At 47.2% G+C, this 23068-nt stretch overlaps 1 protein-coding gene across 1 annotated transcript in view; it reads left to right on the top strand.

Annotated features, from left to right (window-relative positions):
• Positions 1-23068, top strand: part of C3H8orf74 (chromosome 3 C8orf74 homolog) — an 81139-nt gene that overhangs the window by 26098 nt on the left and 31973 nt on the right. Inside the window, exon 2 of the mRNA XM_029596154.1 lies at positions 4526-4718. Coding sequence (XP_029452014.1) covers positions 4526-4718 — 193 coding nt within the window. The remainder of the gene's footprint in view (positions 1-4525; positions 4719-23068) is intronic.

Genomic DNA, 23068 nt, shown 5'->3' with positions numbered 1-23068 from the left:
GATGTCTCAAATGCGTCAGTAGATGAATACCATACGTCCGATGGTGTGGTCCTACCCACAGGTACTCGGCTTAATGGAAGCTATCCTGGAAGTGGTGCTGTGGGCAAGGGTGCATATGCATCCTCTTCAGTGCTCTCTGCTATCTCATTGGAACCTGTAGTCTCAGGATTATGCAGTTCTGTTCCACTTGCCGATGGAAATCTACTCCCACCTCCAGTGGTGGTTGCAGGAGGATCATCTGAGAAAGGGAGTTCCTTTGTCCTCTTTGTCAAGGTTGGTACTCATGACAAATGCGAGTCTCCACGGTTGGGGGGCTCACTGTCTGGAGTTAACAGCCCAGGGGTACTGGAATGCTGAAGAGTCCCGCTGGAACATCAATCGCCTGGAGACCCAGGCAGTACCACTAGCATGCTTGCAGTTCAGCCACAAACTGTGGAATCAAGCAGTTCGTGTGATGTCAGACAACACGACAACATTGGCCTATATTAATTGCCAGGGAGGAATCAAGAGCCAGCAAGTGTCGCTGGAAATAGGCCAGCTGATGGAATGGGCGTGTTGCGTTTGTGCCTGTTCTCGCTCCACCCTCTCTACCTTGGAGGCGACTCCCTTCACGTCTAACGGAGAGATGCTGCCACGGCTTCTCCTTGCTGTACTTCCTGGAATCCCCGGGCTGGCCTGACGCTGCGGATCCGCCATGTCCTTGATGACGTAAGGGCGCGTGCGCGCTCCAGAGTTTGTACCGGCAAGGGCGCGAACCTCGGGGGTGTCCCTCCGTAGTGACGCCATCCGCTTCCACTTTAAAAGGTCTTTACTTGCAGCTACGAATCGAGTTAGCAAGGGGTTTGATTGCAGGGATCATTCCGACCCGCTTCATCCTGCGCTGCTCTGCCTCCACCACCTTACCTAGGGGTACCCGCTCCTTGGGGGCCCCGCTCTCTCTTCTTGATTTCAGATTACTAAGACGGGATCCGGTACTCGCTTCTCGAGGGCCTAAGTGCCTGAATGCTCAGAAGACTCCTTATTATCTGGAAGCGATCGCAGACGTGATCATAGTGAGTTCTATTACAGATAGGAACCGGTACTCGCTCCACGAGGGCCTATGTTCCTAATCTCCAAAGACTCCCTTCTGTCTAAGACGTTATCTCAGGTACGGAGATCGTGAGTCATTATTGCGGATTGCATATAGGAACCTCGCTCCACGAGGGCCCATGTTCCTAAATCCTTTCTCAACTCTCTTCTATATCAGAAGTTATCATATATCTATATCTTGTGCATTGCTATTATAGATTGCAGATAGGAACCGGTACTCGCTCCACGAGGGCCTATGTTCCTAAAACCCTCCAAAGACATTCTTCTATTCCAAAAGCCATCTCATACACAGATATTGTGAGCCTACGGCTCCTGTTCCTGAATATACTGAAGACTCTCTGTTGCATAGAAGCCATTACAGATATCAACAATTGTGAGTGTATTATCTACTACTGGTTATGTATCCAGCATACCCTGTCTACTCACTACCTATAGTCTCTCTCTACAGCTCAGCAACCCAGAGACCACAGTTTCAGTATCTGAGGGACTTCAGCCCTGCTGGGCACACCAGCTCACTACTGCTACCTTTGGTGGTCCTACTTCCTGTCTAATAAAGAACTATCTGTGTTTGTCTCCATATTCCAGCCTAGCCGGCGGTTCCTCTCGGGATATTCTCTCGAGGGCGCTATCTGCCATCGGCCCAGGGATTCACCAAATTACCTAAAGTGTTCATTCCTTACACTACTAGAGCGGTATTATACGACTGCCACTCTGTGGGAAGCCAACCCACTACAGAACACTAACTCCGCCAAGGAGTATTACAATTGTTAGCTCTTCCCCTTGACAGGGTGATCCATAACACATTGCTAACTCCCTGGCGGACTTATTTACAGATTGCCAATACCTCCCTGTGGCGGGATGATGTATTACAGATTCTAACTCGCCCCTGGGGAGCAGTTGCTACAGATTGCTACTCCTAGCAGCAGGGATTGATAACAGATTGTTAACTCCTCCCTTTCCAGGAGGAGACCCATATCAGATTGCTAACTCCTCCCTCTACAGGAGGAGTTCAATAACAGATTGCTAACTCCGAGCAGCAGATACACAACAGGTTGCTAACTCCGAGCAGCAGATTTATAACAGGGCTTAAGGTCATCTGCAGATGATCACGGCCTCTCACATTGCAGGAAAAGACAACATAAGAGCGGACTTTCTCAACAGGGAGAGTCTAGACCCAGGAGAGTGGGTGTTGTCAGCTGAGGCGTTCAGGTGATTGTGGATTGCTTGGGCTTTCTGTTCCTAGACCCGCTGGTGACTTCTTGAAATGTGAAGGTTCCTCGCTTCTATAGTCTCAGGAGAGATCCAGGGACCCTGAGAATAGTCTCTCTTGTACAGGTCTGGCTGGAAAGAGTTTGCTTTATGCCTTTCCTCTATGGCCCTTGCTTGGCAGGATAATTCGCAAGATTGAAGGCCACAGGGCGCTAGAACTCCTTGTGGCACTGGACATGCTCAGGCATCTGTGGTGTGTGGATTTCTGATGACTCCTGATGGAGGCCCCCCTTCGTCTTCCGCCGCACATGGATCTGCTTCAGCAGGGACCAGTTCTTCATGAGAATCCGACTCAATTCTGTCTTACGATTTGGCCCTTGAGAGGGCTTGCCTGTTAAAGCATGGTTCTTCCTCTGTGGTGATTGCCACTTTACACTGCACTTGCAAGTTCTCCACTTCCTTGGCTTATGTGCGGGTTTGTAGAGTTTTTGAGGCCTGGTGAAAGCAGCGGGGTGTTCTTCCTCATTCAGTTAAGATCCCTCGCATTCTTGATTTTTTAAAGGATGGATTGAATAAAGGCTTGGCCCTTAATTACTTGAAGGTGCAGGTTGTGACTTCTGCCTGTTTCAGAGGCTTGTGAATGGTGTTTCCTTGTCATCTCATCCTGATGTGGCCCGTTTTTTGAAGGATGTGAAGCACCTTAGGCCTCCCTTGAGGTTACCGGTTCCATTGTGGAATTTTCATTTGGTGCTGGAGTTTTTGGCGGGCCCTACGTTCTGATGACTGCGAAGCCTTTCTTTACAGTTGTTGACTTTGAAGATTGTGTTCCTGGTGGCTCTATGTTCTGCGCATCAGATTTCTGAGTTGCAGGCTGTTTCTTGTCAGGAGCCGTTCCTTCGGGTGACTGCGGAGGCATTACAGCTGTGTTCTGTTCCATCCTTCTTGGCCAAGGTAGTCTCGGACTTTCATTTGAATCAGTCCATCTCCTTGCCATCCCTGGATAAGGTCAGGGATGCGGAGGAGTTTTGCCTTTTCGCTCCTTGGATGTTAAGCATCTTGTCGTGCGGTATCTGGAGGTCTCTGAGTCTGGTGGGAGTATGCAGGGTGCTCCGGCTTCATGGGCCACCATAGCTCGTTAGATTAAGGAGGTGGTCATAGCCGCATATGTGGATGCTGGAAAGCCATTGCCTACTCAGGTTAGGGCTCATTCCACTAGGGCTCAGGTAGTGTCATGGGTGGAGGTTAGTTTGTTGTCTCCCATCGATATCTGCTGAGTTGCGATGTGGTCCTCCTTACACACTTTTTCCAGGTTTTATTGTCTGGATGTACAGGCCCAGGAGGATGCAGCCTTTGCACGTATGGTGTTGCCTGGACCGCGGGCAGCCTCCCACCTTATTGGGGAGTAGATTTGATACATCCCACTGGTCCTTAACCCATCTGTCTACACTCTAGGAAATGGAAAAATTACTTACCTGATAATTTTGTTTTCCTTAGTGTAGTCAGATGGACTTAGCTTCCCACCCTCGGCTGCCAAATGCTTGTGTCAACAGTCCTCCTGTGAGGCTCCAGGTCCCAAGGGATTATTGGTAAGTGTTCTTCAAGTTCCTAGCTTGGGGCACCTAGAATCTTATGTGAGTTCAGTGTTTATGGTTGGTTGAGTACAGTTCTGGTTATCTGTTTTTAATCATGTTTTTAATCAAATTATTTGCTAGTCTCTCCACAGTTGCTTTTGAAGAGAATACTGGTAGGCTGGGGTTACTGCAGGGTTACATATACTGTGATGTCAGCTTGTTGTGTCTCCATCTGCTGGCAGGGAAGCATAAACCCACTGGTCCTGCGTCCATCTGTCTATACTACGGAAAACAAAATTATCAGGTAAGTAATTTCTGCAGTTGGCTCCTTACTGTACATAGCATCCAGCATAAAATGAAAGAAATCACATGATTCCATATCCTTGCATCTAAAATCTTAAAATCTAAGATTAGTATAGGAGATTAATCTCTCACTAAGGATTTCACCTCGAACCTTGTTTCTAAAGTCCGTTTTCCTATTCTGGGCCTATGGTACAAAGTCTTTATTGAGTGGAAGTAGGATTGCGACGTGGTACTCCAGGATTTATGGCTCTGGGATCTGATCGCTAAATAGACCAACAACCATTTCTAATTTTAAATGACCAAAAGATGCTACTCCAAACTGTTTGACTTTTATTTCTTGCATTTCTCCACAGAAAGCGGTAGGCCGCAAGTTTCTGAGAGAATCACTGAAATGGGATGATTTTGATGATGTGGGAGATTTGAGAGAGAGTGTTCTTCTTGATGTGCTCTATGACAGCCTCTCCTTTGCAGCAGACAAAGGGTTCCCATGGTCTGCAGTGGCCCTGTCTGGGAAGTTATCGGAAGAACTTATGAATGAATGCAAAGGTACTTTACTACTAGAAGTAAACAATCCTTTAATGTAGTGTTTAAGTTTTTTTCTCTCCTCACAATTTCTCCTTTTTTTCTTTAAGAAAAAATTAATGATGCACTCAAAAAGGGTTTGTAAAATAAAAAGATGGGAATTAAATCACTACACTGCTTCCTGTTGTAACCAGCAGTTTATTTATAAAATCTGCTCCTGGGGAAATTCTACACCAAAAAATAAAAAATTTGACACACAATGAAGATCCCTTTCAAACAGTCTGTATAGGCTAAAGTTTGCAGGTAGCTTTATTCAGTATTTTGAAAGTGGATTTATGCACATAAATCCTCTTTGAAAATCAAAAGTGTGCACAGAACCACACCAGGGCTTATAAGCATGACCTGCTTGAGAGTAGGGGTAATTTTTTGCATGTGGATTTACATGCATATGTTCGAAAAACAAAAGTATGCTCATAAATCCTGATCTCATCCCAACTCCACCCCTCAGAATGCCTATGTAGCATGCACAGTAGTTTGCACAAAATCCTATTCTGCAAATATCTGCTGGGGCTATTTTGAAAGAGTCACCTATGTGTATAAATCGCATTTTATGTACTTAAATACTTTGGAAATAACACGATTTTGATGTACAGCAATGCTGTCCGCTGGGGTGAATGCGCCAGAGTTAATTAACTCCCGTGCGACCCCAGTGGACGCTGTCATTTGGCACTGAAGAGCCAAAGAAAGAAGAGGAACCAAAGAGGATTTCCCAGGCCTGGTCTACGAGGCCTTGGCCTGACCCTGGGTTGAGGCCCCAGTGCCAGAACCCGGCCTCCAGGTCAAGATGCAGCGTCGGGCCTGGGCTTGGACTCCGACATAGGCCGAGGCCCAGGTGTGGGACCCGGCCTCTGAGTCAGGTCACAGCGTTGGATCTGGGTCCAGGCCTAAGCCCTGGCATCGGGACTCAGCCTTCAAGTCAGGTCATGGCATCGGGCCTATGTCTGGGTTGAGGCCCCGGTGTTGGAACCTAGTCTTCGTCGGATACCCGATGGATCAGGTAAGTTTTTTTGGTTTTTTTTAACTTTCAGGGATCTTGGCCGATGCCCCAACATTGGCCCCTGCCTTCACTAAGACCCCAGCATTGCACTTGAGCCTAGGACATGGCCCCTGCTTTGTGCCTCGGGCTAGGCCCTAAGTGAGGCCCCAGCTTCGGGCCTAGGCCAAGTCGCCATCATTGAGCTTGAGTATAGGCTTTGGGCCTCAGCCTGTGCCCTAGGCGAGGCACTGGCTTTGAGCTTAGGTCTAGTCCCAATGCATTCGTTTAAAACAAAATGAATGAATTAGCCTTATTCGTCGCATTTTGCACTTTTATTTTAAATGAATGCACATCCCTAAAAAATGACAAATATTCCAGTTGGGAGCAGGAGAAAGCTAAGGGAGCAACCGCCAGCACCTAGCGCATCACGTGACCTCTCTCAGAAATTTCATAGCGGGGATAGTTCTACGGGTCATGATTTTTCCAGCCATTATTACTTATAGGGAAATTCCCTCATTTCCCTAGTGTGTAGACAGATGGACTCAGGACCAGTGGGTTTATGCTACCCTGCCAGCAGATGGAGATGGAGGAAGCTGTTATCACAGTATATAAATAGCCCTGCAGTGACCCCAGCCTGCCAGTATTCTCTGTCTCCAGCAGATGGTGGACGTGCATCTCCCTGTGTGGATTGCTTCAAGCTGGTTGGAAGGAGAAATTTGAAATTCTAAATTCAAAAAAGAAAGCCCCGCTGTCCTTCGGTAATACCTAAAGGTCCCTCTCCCAGTTGAGAATTCCTGAGGTGATTTCTGTGGTCCCTCAGAGGTGTGACTTGGTCCAGTAGCTGGGATTCCTGGCGTGGACTTAGCTTCTAGTTCAGTTGAAAGGCAGTGGGTGCTGGAGGCTGAGCGTGGCGGTGACGACAGATGCCCTCTCCCAACGCAGCTGGAGACCGTCTCTGTACTCAACCGGTGAGCTCAGGTAAGGTTAAAAAAAAAAAGACAGTGTTCACTTGAATCAGAGACAGTTAGAGGGGTTTCAGCATTTCCTCCGGTCTCCATTCTCGGTGCGCCGTACTGATGTTCATTCCTGCTCCCATTGTGGTTGGGGAACTGGGCAGCCGGACAGGTTGAGCGGCCCCCGGTGGGCTAGGCTCTGCATTTAGGCTTTGTTCTTGCTCACCATGTATTAGGTCTGCAATGGCGCCAGTAAACAAGAAGCCTAAGTGACTTCCTATTTGTCTTGACTGTCATATTAGGGCTTCTCAGCCTGACCTGGCTTCTATCCTGTGTCAGCACTGTTCAGATGCTCAATGGGAGTTGTCTTCCTCGAATTTTGCTAAGCCAGGCTCTTCCTATTCCGATGATGGTCTGGTCATGGCTTTGGCTGGGGGAACACCAGATCTTGGATCTCCCTTGATGGGCTCCTCTGCTGGCGGGAGCAGTTCTATGGGACCAGCTCAAGTTCTTTCTGAGCCTGGTTTGGACCCGGCTGCTTTTTCTTGGGTGGAAATATTTTCAAGGCACAGTCCTCCACTTCCCCCAGTGGTTCCTCCCTCTTCAAGTCCTATGCTTAAGCGCTGGGGCTCTCCTCGGCTCCCTACGGGTTTTCCTAGCCGGGAATCTGAATGGCACTGATGGTGAGGTTGATCCTAATTCCCTGGAAGATGGGGAAATTCCTCCAGGGCTGGAACCGTATCGAACCATGTTGCAGTTCTTTCATAGAGATGAACTTCCGGCTCTGATTTCCCAGACCTTGAAACAGCTGGGTTCCCTGGTTCGAATGCTATGTCAGAGTTGAAGAAGAATCATATTTTGGTTTCCTTAAGTAAAGCTTCTTGTTTTTTTCCTGTGATGGATTCCAGTGAGGAATTGATTGATCTGAAATGGTATGCCCCAGAGGCAAATTTTAAAGGGGGTAGGACATTGGAAGGCCTATAGCCCTTGGATCAGGCTGTGGGAGAGCATTTATGTTTTCCCAAAGTGAAAGCTCTGGTATGTGCCATTTCTAAGCGGACAACTATCCTCGTAGAGGGAGGAGCAGACTTAAAGGATGTGCATGACAGAAGGATAGAGGATATTCTTAAGCAAACCTTGAGGTGGTGGCAGTTAATTTACTGATTGCCTCCTCTTGCACCCTAGTGCTTCTCTCTCAGGAGGTTGATGAGTCTGGAGGGAATTCCAGAGTGGTTATGGAACCTGCTGTCACCTTTTTAGCAGATGCAGGCTGTGATTTGATCTGGTCCTCGGCCAAAGGAGTAGCTTCGGTGACAGCAGCCAGGCGTCAACTTTGATTGCGAAATTGGTCAGCTGACGCAGCCTCCAATGCCAATCTTACCAAGATGCCCTTTAAAGACTCACTCTTATTTGGGAGCAAGTTGGAGAAACTGGCCAGTAAGTGGGGCGAGTCTCCGGTTCCTTGGTTGCTGAAGGATAAGAAGCAGTAACGCGCCTCTTTGGTTTGAAGGGTCATCTCCGGGGTTTCAGGAGTTTTCGTCCCTACAGAGGAACAAATTTTCAGCAGACTTGGTCTTTCAGTAGGACTCAGTCAGTCCTTTTGTCCCTGACAGCCTGAGAGGCGTGAGCTCAGGTGGCGGACCTTCCCAAGCCTCCCAATGAATGTTTGCCAACCCATCTTCCACAGCAGGAAATAGGGGGACGTCTCTCTCTTTTTTATCAGAGGTGGGTCAAGAACATGTCAAACCAGTGAGTCCTGGAGGTGATACATGACAGGTATACACCAGAATTTCGCAGTATTCCTCAGGACCTGTTCATGGTGTCCCCTTGCATTCTCCGCAGAAGAAGCAGGCAGTGAAGTTCCCACTTCAAAGGCTCCTCAGACTGAGGGCTTTGGTTCCAGTACCCACATCTCAAGAAAGTATGGGGCAGTATTCCATCTATTTTGTTGTGTCCAAGAAGTAGGGCTCCTTTCGTCCCATCCTGGATTTCAAGAGGGTCAACCATCATTTGAAGGTGATTCATTTTTGCATGGAAACCTTGCGCTCTGTAATAATGGCGGTGCAATCAGGGGAATTTCTGACCTCCTTAGATCTGTCAGAGGCTTACCTTCATATTCCCATCCAATTGGAACATCAGCACTTTCTACGCTTTGCAGTGTTGGGGCGCCATTTTCAGTTTCGGATGCTGCCCTTTGGTCTAGCCACAGCTTCCAGAGCATTTTCCAAAGGTATGGTGGTAGTAGTGGAGGCCTTGCGAAAAGAGGAATCCTGGTACACCAGTATTTGAACAACTGGCTGATTCATGCCAAGTCTCCAGCAGAGAGCCGCTTGGTGACACACAAGATAATCTCCTTGTTGCATGAATTCAGTTGGGTGATGAATCTGACCAAGAACAATCTTCAGCCATCCCAGTCCTTGGAATATTGGGGGTCCGGTTCAACACGGCTCAGAAAGAGTTTTCCTACCAGAAGTTTGAATCCAGAAATTGATTTCTCAATGCGTCAGTTGATAAACACCATACAACAGACGGTTTGGTCCTATCTACTGGTGCTCGGCTTGATGGCGACTACTCTGGATGTGGTGCTATGGGCAAGGGCGCATATGTGTCATCTTCAGTGCTCTCTGCTGTCTCATTGGAACCCGCAATCTTAGAACTATGCGGTTCGGCTCCACTTGTCGGAAATTTGTTCCCACCTCTGGTGGTGGTTGCAGGAGGATCATCTGAGAAAAGGGGTTACCTTGTCCTCACCGAACTGTTTGGTACTCACAATAGATGCAAGTCTCCACAGTTGGGGAGCTCACTGTCTAGAGTTAATGGCCCAAGAGCATTGGAATGCTGAAGATGCCCACTGGAACATCAATCGCCTGGAGGCCCGAGCAGTATGGGTAGCATGCTTGCAGTTAAGCCACAGGCTATGGAATCAAGAGGTTCACGTGAGGTAAGACAACACAATGATGGTGACCTATATCAATTGCCAGGATGAACCAAGAGCCAGATGATCAACATAAGCCTTGATGTCTTGCTTCATTTGGGACCACTGGTTCTGCTGTTGAAGTAATTCAAGGGTTCATGCCCACCTAGGGTGTCCTGCAAAATGGGAATCATGGTCCCATTTCAAAACTTTCTCTTGCAATCTGGAAGGTACTGCTCTCATCCCTGGAGGGATGGGTACTATAGCAGCTAGGAGTATCTTAGCAGAATCAATGATGTGCCTAGGAGTTTTTGGAACATCCCAGTCTGGAAGGAGTGAGACAGGGCGTCTGTTCATTGCTTCTTGCACACTTGGCAGTATAACTCAAAATTGAAGCATGCAAAGACCAAAGGACCTGTTGAGATTATGCTGCTGAGCTTGATGTAGATGTTCAAGGTTCTTGTGGCACATATATATAATGACACAGTGTTGAGCCCCCTCAAGAAGATGGCACCATTTCTTGAGGGCCAATTTGACTGCCAAGAGCTCTCGATCTCCAATGCTGGAGTTGCGTTCAGGTGGGGAGAGCTTCTTAGAGAAGAATGAACACAGATGAAGTACCCCTTATGGAGTGTGTTGGCTGAGGACAACCCCCAGGGTAAAGGCATCTACCTCTAAAATGAAGGGTTGTGTGGAATCTGGGTGACATAGGCAAGGCTTGTCACAAAAAGGCATTCTTTAACTTCTGGAAAGCCTCAATAGCCTCAGGTGGCCTATCTTTGGTGTTGGTACCTTTGTGGTAAAGGCAGTAAGGGGGGCTGCCTCGGAGGAGTAATTTGGAATAAACTGGCAGTAATAATTAGAATCTTTGTAAAGCCCAGAGCCCCATGGGGTGAGGTCAGTCCATTATGGCTTTTACCTTAGCAGGGTCCATCTGAAACCTGACTTGTGAGAATATATCCCCAAGGAAGGGGAACTTCAACAGCAGAACCTGAGAGATCCATCTTTCTTCGTGATGAAGAAGAACCCAGCACCTGCCAAAGAAGAGTAGGGCCAGATGAAGCCATGTTTCAGATTCTCTTGAATATAGACCGACATGGCTTAAGTTTCTGGGAGTAATGGGGTAAACCTGGCCTCACTGGGGTGTGGCTCCTGGAATAATAGAAAAAACACTTCCCCACTAGCGCCTTCTCAGCCAGGATGTTGTGTCCTCGCTGGTATCCCAACGATGAGATGAAATTGGTAATTACTAGATTGCTATGCCTCTGTTCATGGCTATCTGGGGTCATTAATCAGCGCTGACTCTGTTCGCCTTCGGGGTGCTTGGCTTCCTGGTGCTGTAGAAATTTTTGGGCCTCCTCCATCGTATTCAACCACTTCGTTCCTTGCACCGTGGTCACCCGCAAGCATGCTAGATATATCAAAGCAGGCTTGAGACCCAGAGCGTAGAGCTTAGAACAGATGGGTGCAAAGGCCTGATGCTTGGCAGTAAGATTAGTGGAGACATCCTGGAATACTAAAATTTTCCGATTAACATGGAAGAGGGTCTTGCCAGACTGCAGAGACACAATATTTCACTTTTGTGGGAAAAATTGATAATCTTGGCTATGATCACCTGCTGTCTGGTGCTATCCTCCCGCCTGGGCCCCAGGCGATACGCGCGTTCCACCCGCAATGGGCCGAGGGCGGTTGAGAGTTGGAGTTCCTGGGTCAGCCATTTCTCCAAAAAAGATGCTAGGTCACAGTCTAATATGGACTACAGAAGGCCAATAAACCGGAGATTGGAAGGCCGGGACCTATTTTCCAAGTCTTCAATTCGATCCTCATGCTTTGCAATATGTGCCTTTAAGCAGGCAATTGCTTCCACGTGATCTCGGTGGCCATCTTGCTGATCTGATATGCGTTGTTCAGGTCTGTCAAACGCGGTTCCAAGCCTATTATCTTGGAGGAAAGGTCAGACAGCTGGGCAGAGATGGACTGTAAGTCATGGCGCAAAGCTTCTTGAACCGCTATCTTAATGTCGGCAATTGCGGCGTGCGGCTGTGTGTCAGTGAGTCCCAGCTCCTCCTCCCTCAGTGCAGCATCCGACGGTTGGGCACGCTCTTTCTCTCCTTGCCAGGGTTTGCGTTTCGGGCTGTCATCGCCATCTCTTTTAAAGTGCTGTAAATTCGGGAGGATCTGCCTTAATTCTTAAGTCCCCGGAGGAAAATTATTTTCAGTGTTTGCGGCAGTTATTTGGGCCTGGACGGGGAACCGGAGAGCGGAGAGGGAAGGAAAAACGCCCTTACTCGTCACAGCATCACGTGATCTCCAGTCCAAACCTTTTTTAAACCCAGCTACACTAACTGCACTAATGACATTCTCTGTCAAAAAATTCCAGAGCTTAATTTTGTGTTGAGTGAAAAAGAATTTTCTCCAATTAGTCTTAACTTCATGGAGTGCCCCCTAGTCCTTTTATTATCCGAAAGTGTAAATAACTGATTCACATCTACTCGTTCAAGACCTCTAATGATGTATCTTTGAAGGATACTAATGAAACAGGAGAGTTGGCATCCCAACAGAGAGGTTCTAATAAAAGCAAAAATAGCCCATGTGCCCATAAGTAAAGAATCACCTGAGCCAAAGAATTCCAAATTATCCGTATTGACTGAAAAGCAGATTGCTAATACAAACAAAAAACACACTTTGAAATGTCTGTATGCCAATGCCAGAAGTCTAAGAAGTAAGATGGAAGAGTTAGAATATATAGCAGTGAATGATGAGATAGACATAATTGGCATCCTAGATACCTGGTAGAAGGAGGATAACCAATGGGACAGTGCTATATCAGGGTACAAATTATATCGCAATGATAGAGAGGATCAACTTGATGGGGGTATAGCACTTTATGTCCGGGAGGGTATAGAGTCCAACAGGATAAAGATCATACAAGAGACTAAACGCTCAGTAGAATCTATATGGGTAGAAATCCCAAGTGTGTTGGGTAAGAATATAGTGATAGGAGTTTCCTACTGTCCACCTGGCCAAAATGATCAGACAGATGATGAAATGCTAAGAGAAATCAGGGAAGCTAACCAATTTGGCAGTGCAGTAATAATGGGAGATTTCAATTACCCCAATATTAACTGGGTAAGTGTAACCTCAGGACATGCGAGAGACATAACATTTCTGAATGGAATAAATGATTGCTTCATGGAGCAATTGATTAAGGAACCAATGAGAGAGGGAGCTATTTTAGATTTAATTCTTAGTGGAACACAGGATTTGGTGAGAGAAGTAACAGTAGAGGGGCCACTTGGCAGTAGTGATCATAACTTGATCAAATTTGAACTAATGACTGGAAGGGAGACAATATGTAAATCTACAGCTCTAACACTAAATTTTCAAAGGGAAAACTGATAAAATGAGGAAAACCCCCGAGTGTACAACAGTTGTATGTTGTACACTTTTAACCTTTGCAGCTGCAAAGGTTAAAAGTGTACAACAGACAACTGTTGCGCTCGGGGGTGGACTCTTGTCCTGGAGCAGTGGAGAACGGCTCCCTGGTAGGGACCAAGAAGCACCTGCCCCCAGGGGGCGGAGTACTGGAGGAGACTGAGGCTAGGATAAGCTTCACCACTGGAAGCCCGCGGTCCCCCCGGGTGGAGCCCGTAGGGACCTGGGCTGCTTGGACTTAGGTGGGCCTCACAGGGTCTCCTGGAGAGGTGGTAGACAGGCATGCCCACGGCCAGCAAGGGAGCGTGGTCGGACTTGAGACTGAGGTTCAGATGGAGCAAGGAAGACCAGAACAGCATAGGCGATGATAAGGCAAGGGACAGAGCCAGAATCAGGAGACGTCAATCAGGCAGGGGTCAGAATCCGAGGGTCAGTCCGAGGAGTAGTCAGGCAAGGCAAAGGTCAGGTTCTGGAGGTCAGACGAGGTCACAAGGCAGGCAGAGGTCAGGATGCAGGCAGCAAACAGGAAGATCGAGGAACAGGCCGAGGTCAGTAGCAAAGAGACAGTCCGAGGGTACTACCTGGGGAGACGAACGGACAGACGCAGGAACAGAAGGACGCTGGAACAGTAGGATGCAGAAACAAGGCTGGAACAGTAGGATCCTGCAACAAGACTGGAACGAGACTGGAACAAGGCTTAGGATGCAGTGACAATCTAGCACACAATACAATGCCGACCCAATTGCCAAGGCAAGGAAGTGCAGGCAGGAACTTCCTTAAGTAGTTCCTTCAATCAGGGCACGCCGCAGAGCTAGGACCCACCCCTGGCCCTACAAGAGGACGGGCGGTCCACCCGCACGCGTGCATAGGGGCGTGGTCAACACCACGGGAGGCGCCGAACTCCGGCATGAGGCCTGATGTGCAGTGGAAGGCCCGGCAACTGCACACCGCAGGACACCGAGGCCTGGAGGTGCTCCGGCTGCCGCTGGGGAGGCCAACCTGAGACTTGCAGAAGCGCCAGAGAGGTGAGTAGGCCCGTGCGCAGGCCGGATGCGGACGTGGCGCGCAACAACAACATTGTTTAAAAATACAATCTTAGAAACTTAGTCCAGATGTATTCCACTCATTAAGAAAGGTGGAAGGAAGGCAAAATGATTAACAGCATGGTTAAAAGGTGAGGTGAATGAGGCTATTTTAGCCAAAAAAAAACATCCTTCAAAAATTGGAAGAAGGATCCATCTGAAGAAAATAGGAAAACGCATAAGTATTGTCAAGTTAAGTATAAAGCATTGATAAGGCAGGCTAGATGAGAATGTGAAATGAAGGTGGCCATATTGACAAAATCTCAAAATAAAAACTTTTTAAAATATATCCAAATCAAGAAACCTGTGAGGGAGTTGCTTGGACCGTTAGATGACAGAGGGGTTAAAGGGGCTATTAGGGAAAATAAGACCATTGCAGAAAGACTAAATGAATTCTTTGCTTCTGTGTTTTCTAATGAGGATGTTGGGGAGATACTGGTTCCAGAGATGGCTTTCAAGGGTGATGAGTCAGATGAATTGAACCAAATTACTATGAACCTGGAAGATGTAATATGCCAGATTGTCAAACTAAAGAGTAGCAAATCACCTGGACTGGATGGTATGCATCCAGGGTTCTGAAGGGACTCAAAAATGAAATTTTAGATCCATTAGTTAAAATTTTTAACCTATCATTAGAATCATCTATTGTACCTGAAGACTGGAGGGTGGCCAATGTAACCCCAATATTTAAAAAGGGCTCCAAGGGCGATCCAGGAACTATAGACCAGTGAGCCTGATTTCAGTGCCGGGAAAAATAGTAGAAACTAGAGATGTGAATCGTGTGATCGATCGTTTTAACGATCGATTTCGGCTGGGGGGGGGGGGAGGGAATCGGATCGTCGCGGTTTTGTTTTTGTAAATATCGTGTAAATTGGGGGAGGGCGGGAAAACTGGCACACTAAAACATCCCTAAAACCCACCCCGACCCTTTAAAATAAATCCCCCACCCTCCCGAACCCCCCCAAAATGCCTTAAATTACCTGGGGTCCAGAGCGGGGGTCCCAGTGTGATCTTTTACTCTCGGGCCTGCGGTGCGTTGTAGAAATGGCGCCGGCGCTACCTTTGCCCTGTCATATGACAGGGCAAAGGTAGCGCCGGCGCCATTTTGTTTTTTGTCCCCCGACATCAGGAGCGTAGGAGATCGCTCCCGGACCCCCGCTGGACCCCCAGGGACTTTTGGCCAGCTTGGGGGGGCCTCCTGACCCCCACAAGACTTGCCAAAAGTCCAGCGGGGGTCCGGGAGCGACCTCCTGCACTCGAATCGTTTTGCCGTACTGCAAGAGGTCGTTCCCGGACCCCCGCTGGACCCCCAGGGACTTTTGGCCAGCTTGGGGGGCCTCCTGACCCCCACAAGACTTGCCAAAAGTCCAGCGGGTGTCCGGAACGACCTCCTGCAGTCGAATCGTGTTGCCGTACGGCCGGCGCCATTTTGCACAAAATGGCGCCGGCTGTACGGCACAAAATGGCGCCGGCCATACACTGTATGGCCGGCGCCATTTTGTACGGCAAAACGATTCGAGTGCAGGAGGTCGCTACCGGACCCCCGCTGGACTTTTGGCAAGTCTTGTGGGGGTCAGGAGGACCCCCAAGCTGGCCAAAAGTCCCTGGGGGTCCAGCGGGGGTCCAGGAGCGATCTCCTACTCTCCTGACGTCGGGGGACAAAAAACAAAATGGCGCCGGTGCTATCTTTGACCTGTCATATGACAGGGCAAAGGTAGCGCCGGCGCCATTTCTACAACGCACCGCAGGCCCGAGAGTAAAAGATCACACCGGGGACCCCCGCTCTGGACCCCAGGTAATTTAAGGCATTTTGGGGGGGTTCGGGAGGGTGGGGGATTTATTTTAAAGGGTCGGGGTGGGTTTTAGGGTTGTTTTAGTGTGCCGGTTTTTCCGCCCTCCCCCTTCCCCCGATTTACGATTTTTGACGATAAATCGGGGGAAGGGGGAGGGCGGAAAGACATGGTTTAATGGAACACAGAAAGCATGGATTTAAGAACATAAAAAAATTGCCATCCTGGGTCAGACCAAGGGTCCATGAAGCGCAGCACCCTGTTTCCAACAGAGGCCAAACCAAGCCACAAGAACCTGGCAAGTACCCAAACACCAAGAAGATCCCATGCTACTGAAGCAATTAATAGCAGAGGCTATTACCTAAGTAAACTTGATTAATAGCAGTTAATGGACTTCTCCTCCAAGAACTTATCCAAACCTTTTTTGAACCCAGCTACACTAACTGCACTGGCAACAAATTCCAGAGCTTAATTGTGTGTTGAGTGAAAAAGAATTTTCTCTGATTAGTCTTAAATGTGCTACTTGCTAACGTCATGTAATATCCCCTGGTCCTTCTATTATCCGAAAGTGTAAATAACCGATTCACATCTACTCATTAAGACCTCTCAGGATCTTAAAGACCTCTATCATATATCCCCTCAGCCGTCTCTTCTCCAAGCTGAACAGCCCTAACTTCTTCAGCCTTTCCTCATAGGGCAGCTGTTCCATTCCCTTTATCATTTTGGTTGCCCTCCTCTGTACCTTCTCCATTGCAACTATATCTTTTTTGAGATGTGGCGACCAGAATTGTACACAGTATTCAAGGTGCGGTCTCACCATGGAGCAATTTGGGAATTGATATGCCACTACTTCAGCATAGTCTTGGACTAAGCTGGATCTTGAAAAGAGACACTTTCACATTCCAAGTCTCAAATGAAGAGAAACCATATATCCGCTGTGGCATACTGTCCACAGTCAACAGTTTATATGATCCACTTGGGTTTGTGGCTTCAGTCACTATGCAAGGGAGGTTTTTATTAAGAGAACTTCATCACAGACGAAGGAGCGGGATGCCCTACTGCCTCCAGAGAAGAAATAAGAATGCAAAATTTGGAAAGATTCCCTCCGAGATCTTGAGTAACTCCAGAATCCATACATGTATACATTTGTATCTCTGTCTGTATCTCATTACAAAGAACTTTGTGTCTTTTCAGATTCTTCCATAAAAGCTATAGCCACCGTGGCCTGTGTGAAGATGACAGATGCAGAAGGCAGGTCTCATGTAGGATTTATCCTGAGCAAGGCTAAATTAGCTTCTCATCCTAGCCACATGACTTGAATTATGTGAAGCAGTGTTGGCAGTGGAGATTGCAGAGCTAATACTAAGTGAAATGGACAGTCAGCCAGACACAATCAAATTCTAGCCAGACAGCAAGGTAATGCTGGGCTACATATACAACCAAACCAGAAGGTTCTACTTTTAAGTAAGCAACAGGGTTGAGCACATCAGGAAATAAACAAAACCAGAGCAGTGGCATTATGAGCCCACTGATAGCAGACCATACTACAAGATCCGTCTCAGTAGTTCATCTGATACAAACAACAATTTGGTTATTATAAGTGTGGAAAACAAAGCAACTGCCAGACTGATCTTCAACCTTCCTAAAAGAGAACATATCTCCCCAGTACTGCAACATTTACACTGGCTTCCCATTACTCACCGTATAAAATACAAAATTCTAACCATTATCCACAACCTACTCTATAATCCCAACTCTGTATGGCTTTTCTCTATTCTACACATATATAAACCAACAAGACAACTCCGATCTACAGACAAATGTCTACTGGAAATTCCGTCAGTTAGATCTACCAGCTTAGCACTAACAAGAAGAAGAGCCTTTTCAGTTTTTGGTCCATCTTTGTGGAACTCTATACCAGACAATATCCGAATGACACCTAACCGAAATGAATTTAAAAAGATGGTCAAAACCTTTTTATTTAATGATGCATACAATTACAGTACTATCACCTAAACGATTACCCTGATTTATCCATATCTGTTTGATACCTGCTAACCAAGAATTACTTTATTTTGTTTATTTTATTATGTATGTGAATAATGTTTTATGCTTTATATTGTGTATGTAAACCTGTAAACCGCCTAGACGGACACGTAAGTGACCCCATGTGCGGTATATAAAAAACTTTTAAATAAATAAATAAATAAAACATAACCATAGAATGTGTTTACCATCCTTTTTAGAGCCAAGTCACACTTATATTAACCAAATTGTTGTGTGGCACACCAACCTCTGTGGAGCAGGCAGTGTGGACATGGAGAGGCCTTATATGGTCAAAAGAATAGCTAAGGAAGTACTGAAAAGCCCCACAGTCTCTCTTCCAAATATTAAAACAAAGGGAGAGAGGGGACAGAGACACATATGAACCTGTCATAATAGACTAGCTCGTTCAAGTGCAGGATAAGGGAGATGTCAGTGTGATGTGAGCAACCGGCTAATTTAGTTAACTTGGCTATCACATGTGTATTCCATAGTACCTTCACTGCTGCTACTGCCTCAGAGTAAGTCATATCCAGTGCTCAGTGCACACTTTTATCCATTTCACTCAGCCTGAGGGTAGGACAGAGGCTGGAAGGACTCAAAGGAAGAGGTATTGTGTGCAAAGTGTATATTGCACATAGTGGGGCCCTCCTATCCATGCCCTGCATGCTACCCATTGATGCCCATACTCCAGGGCTCATGTTGTAGCTAGGAAGAGGCACACATTCTCAGAAAGCAGCTCGTTTTCAGCATTCAGACAGGTTAATCCCCGATCAGTGGGTTATCGCCTCTGCCAGCAGACAGAGACGGAGCAAAGCTGATGTCACAGTATATATACTCTAGCACAACATCGGCCCACCAGTATTCTCCGTCTCCAGCAGATGGCAGACATGCATCTCCCTACTGGGGATTGCTTGTTTAAAAAAAAAAAAGAAGAGCGAGAAGAAGAAAAGAAGAAGGATATTAATCACGCACCACTTTTCCTGAGGTGATACCTTGTGGTCCCTCCTCCAGTTGAGTTCTCCTGAGGTGATATCTCATGATCCCTCCATCAGTCAAGTGCCTTGGTCCAGTAGCCAGTTTTCAGATGTGGACTTAGCTGCCAGGAGAGAATCAGCTGAGAGGCTAGCAGTTGCAGGAAGTCTGCCTCAATGATGGGTTTGGGGAGTCGCGGCAGTTTTGGCAGATTGAGCAGCCTTTTGGCTAGGCCCCGCTCTCAGGCTTCTCTGAGACACCAACCGTTGCGCACTTCTTGCATAAGTCTGCCACAAAACAGTGACTGACATTCGTTCGCGCCTGCACGTCCAGCAGGATGTAGGAATGGAACCAGAGGGGGATCTGTCAGAAGTTTTGCCTGGTTTTGAGGCTCCCCTAACAGGAATTTCAGCAGGGGAGAACATCTCTATGATGAAATCCATGATGGACCACATCATCATGGGCCTTGACAAAGGACTGTCATTCATCCTGATCCTTCTAGATATCTCCGCAGCCTTTGACACCGTGAACCACACCATTCTACTAAATCGGCTTTCAGAAATCGGATTATCAGGATCCGCACACAAATGCTTCTCCTCCTTCCTCAGCAACAGGAGTTTTAAGGTAAACATTAATAATAAAGAATCTTCAGACGTCAAATCAACTTTAGGCGTACTGCAAGGATCTTCCCTGTCCCCCACCCTCTTCAATATCTATCTCCTCCCCCTCTGCCAGCTGCTTACAAACTAAAATTAATCCACTACCTCTATGCAGACGACGTACAGATTCTGATCCCCATAACAGAATCACTCTCTAAAACGCTCTCATACTGGGAAAGCTGCTTTCAAGCTATTAACTGCCTACTCTCCGGTCTTAACCTAGTTCTCAATGCATCTAAGACAGAACTCCTTCTCATTTTCCCCGACCACTCAGCCCTAACCCATCCGACATCATCCAACACCCAGATCTCACAAGTAAGGGACCTAGGAGTCATCCTCGATAACCACCTGAATCTAAAGAAATCCATCAACAACACCTCCAAGGATGGTTTCTATAGACTCCAAGTTATGAAAAGGCTCAAACCTCTCCTCCATTTCCAGGATTTCAGGACCGTGCTCCAAACCACGCTCTTTTCCAAAACAGATTACTGCAATGCTCTCCTTCTCGGACTCCCTTTCTCCTCCATCTAACCATTACAGATGCTCCAGAATTCGGCAGCCAGAATCCTAACCAACACCAACAGAGGTTCGCACATCACTCCCATACTACAGAACCTTCACTGGCTGCCAATAAAATATAGAATAATGGACAAAGCCCTCACCACAATTCATAAAACCATATACAATCAGCAACAACTAGACCTCCAGATTCCTCTCAAATTATATTCATCCTCAAGACCTATAAGAGAAGCGTACAAAGGTACCCTGCAAGTTCCCCCAACAAAAGCCACGCGACTATCATCCACCAAAGAACGAGCATTCTCTACAGCGGGTCCAACTATCTGGAACAATATGCCCACTGATCTCAGACTAGAACCTTGCCTTCGAACTTTCCAAAAAAAACTTAAGACCTGGCTCTTCCTCCAGGCCTTCCCCTAACTTTCTAAGCCATTAATTGTCAACCGGACAGGACTCTGCTTTACCGGCCAACGCCCCGCCATGTTTAGACATTATAATTAAGCCGCCATTTCTTTTGTTTCATTGCCTTTTCTAGTTCTCTTCAGTTACACTGTCCTTTACCTCTGACTAGCCTAGCCTCCAAGTTATCTACCCTTGTTATATGTAACTTCCGCTTCTAGTGAATTGTTCTTGTTTAAGTTATACCCTTTGTTACATGTAAACCGATCTGATATGAAATTTTTCATGAAGGTCGGTATAGAAAAGTGTTAAATAAATAAATAAATAAATAAATCTCAGTGGGCGCCTCTCCAACTCCCCCTGGTTTTGATATGGATCCTTTCGCCTTTTTTCTTGGGTGGAATTTTTTCAAGGGCTACAGTCCTTTCTAATGTTCAGTGGAACCGGCCAAACTGGAAGTTCAGGATAGCAGATTCAGGATAGGAAGTTTCAGGATTGTGGAGTCCCGCAAGTCTGGTGCTGTGGATAAGTGTTGGAGTACGTCCCTGTCTACTGCGGGTTCCACTGATGGGAACTTCACTGGCTCGGATGATGAGGACGATCTTTATGCTCTGAAACTTCCTCTGGGTTTAAAGTCATATGGCTAGGTCGCTGGTTCTGATCTCCCAGACATTGATGTTGCTGGGAGTGCTGAGTGTTGGCTCCATGTCTGAACCAAAGAAGAATCCCGTTTTAGTGCCTTGATTGGCCTTGAATGGGGCACTCCGAAAACAAATTTTAAAGGGGGACAAGCCTTGGTAGGGCTATACCCCCTGGAACTGATAATGAGAGAGAGCAGTTGCGATTTCTGAAAGTGGATGCGCCGGTGTGTGCAGTCTCCAAGCAGATGACCTTTCTTACATAAGGAGGAGCGGCATCGGAGAGTGCACAGGATAGGAGAGTTGAGGCTATCCTTACGCAGGCCTTGAAGCAGTGGCAATGAATTGCAGTTAGCCTCTTGTTGCTTCCTGGTGGCTTGTGCTTGTTTGTTTCTATCTCAGGAAGTCAATAAGACTGGTTTGAATACCAGGACAGTGATGGAACTGGTTGCCGCCTTTTCAGCGCATTTGGGCTGCGCCTTGGTCTGTTTCTCTGCCAGAAGGGTGGTTTCGGTGTTAGCGGCCACGTGTCAGTTGTGGCTGAGATTTGGTCGGCTGCTACAATTTCTAAGTCTAATCTTAAGACATTACCCTTAAAGCATCACTCTTGTTCTGGGAGTGAGTTGAATTAAATTCCAATAGGCGGGGCGAGTCCCAAGTTCCTCGTTTACCAGAGGATTAAAAGAAAGTGCTGCACTCTTTTGGCATGAGGGGTCCGTGTTAGGGATTTCAGACGTTTCGACCCTACAGGCAGTATAGTTGTGGGAGTTTCTTATGTCTCTGGATTTGTCAGAGGTGTATCTACATATTCCCATTCGGCTGGAGCACATTGCTTCTGCAGTTTGATGTTTTGGGCGATATTATCAATTTTTGTGTGCTACCTTTGGCTTGGCCACCGTGCCCAGGGCCTTCTCCAAGGTCCTGGTGGTGGTAGCGACAGTGTCGAGACAGGATGGTATTCTGGTCTACCCGTACCTAAAAATTTGGATAATTTGGGCCAAGGACATGAAGAAAGTCAATTTATAAGTTTGGTGGTGAACTTGGCCAGGAGCAAGTTACAGCCATCTCAAACACTAGAGTTTCTTGGTGTTCATTTCAACACGAAGCAAGGCAAGATGTTTCTGCTGGAGGCCCACATTCAGAACTGGATAGCGCAGGTGTGGCTATTGACAGAAGTAATTCACTCGGCAGTATGGTCTTACCTGCAGGTGTTCGATTGATGATAGCCACCCTAGAAGTGGTTCCGTGGGTAAGGATGCATATGTGTCCTCTTCACCGCACACTGCTTGCATGATTGAGTCCACAGTCAGGACTTCTTGATACAGCTTCAGTTACCAGTGAAGATTAGAATCCAAATGCAGTTTTGGTTGAAAGCGGTTCCTCTAAGGAAGGACATTTCCCTACGAACACCGGACTGACTGTGAGCTTCCAGGATTGGGATGCTCACTGTCAGGAGTTTATGGTGCAGGGGCACTGGACTGCAGAGGAGTCTCTCTGCAGCATCAGTCATCTGGAATAATGTGCTATACAGTTGGCATGCTTGCAGTTCGTTGACTGCTGGCAGGATCAAGCGCTCCGTGTAATGTTAGACACTGCAGTTACAGTGGCTTGCATCAGTTGCCAGGAAAGCACCAAAAGCCAGCAAGTGTCTCAGGAAATAGTCCAGCTCTTGAAATGGGTGGAAGTACATCTTCAGGAAATCTCCACCTCCCACATTTTGGAAAAAGACAATATAAGAGCTGGATCCAGGAGAACGGGAATTGTCAGATGAAGCATTCTAGCTCATAGTGGGCCACTGGGGCCTACTGTTTATAGACTTGCTGGCGACATTGCTCAATGCGAAGGTTCCTTCCTTTTTCAGTTGCAGGGGATATATGAAGTCCTTGGGCATCAGAGCACTTGAGCAGAAGTGTCCAGAAGACAAGCTGTGG

Source organism: Rhinatrema bivittatum, chromosome 3 (assembly GCF_901001135.1).
Source record: "Rhinatrema bivittatum chromosome 3, aRhiBiv1.1, whole genome shotgun sequence".
NCBI classification, from domain to species: Eukaryota; Metazoa; Chordata; class Amphibia; order Gymnophiona; family Rhinatrematidae; genus Rhinatrema; species Rhinatrema bivittatum.
This window is presented reverse-complemented; position numbering and strand designations above follow the sequence as displayed.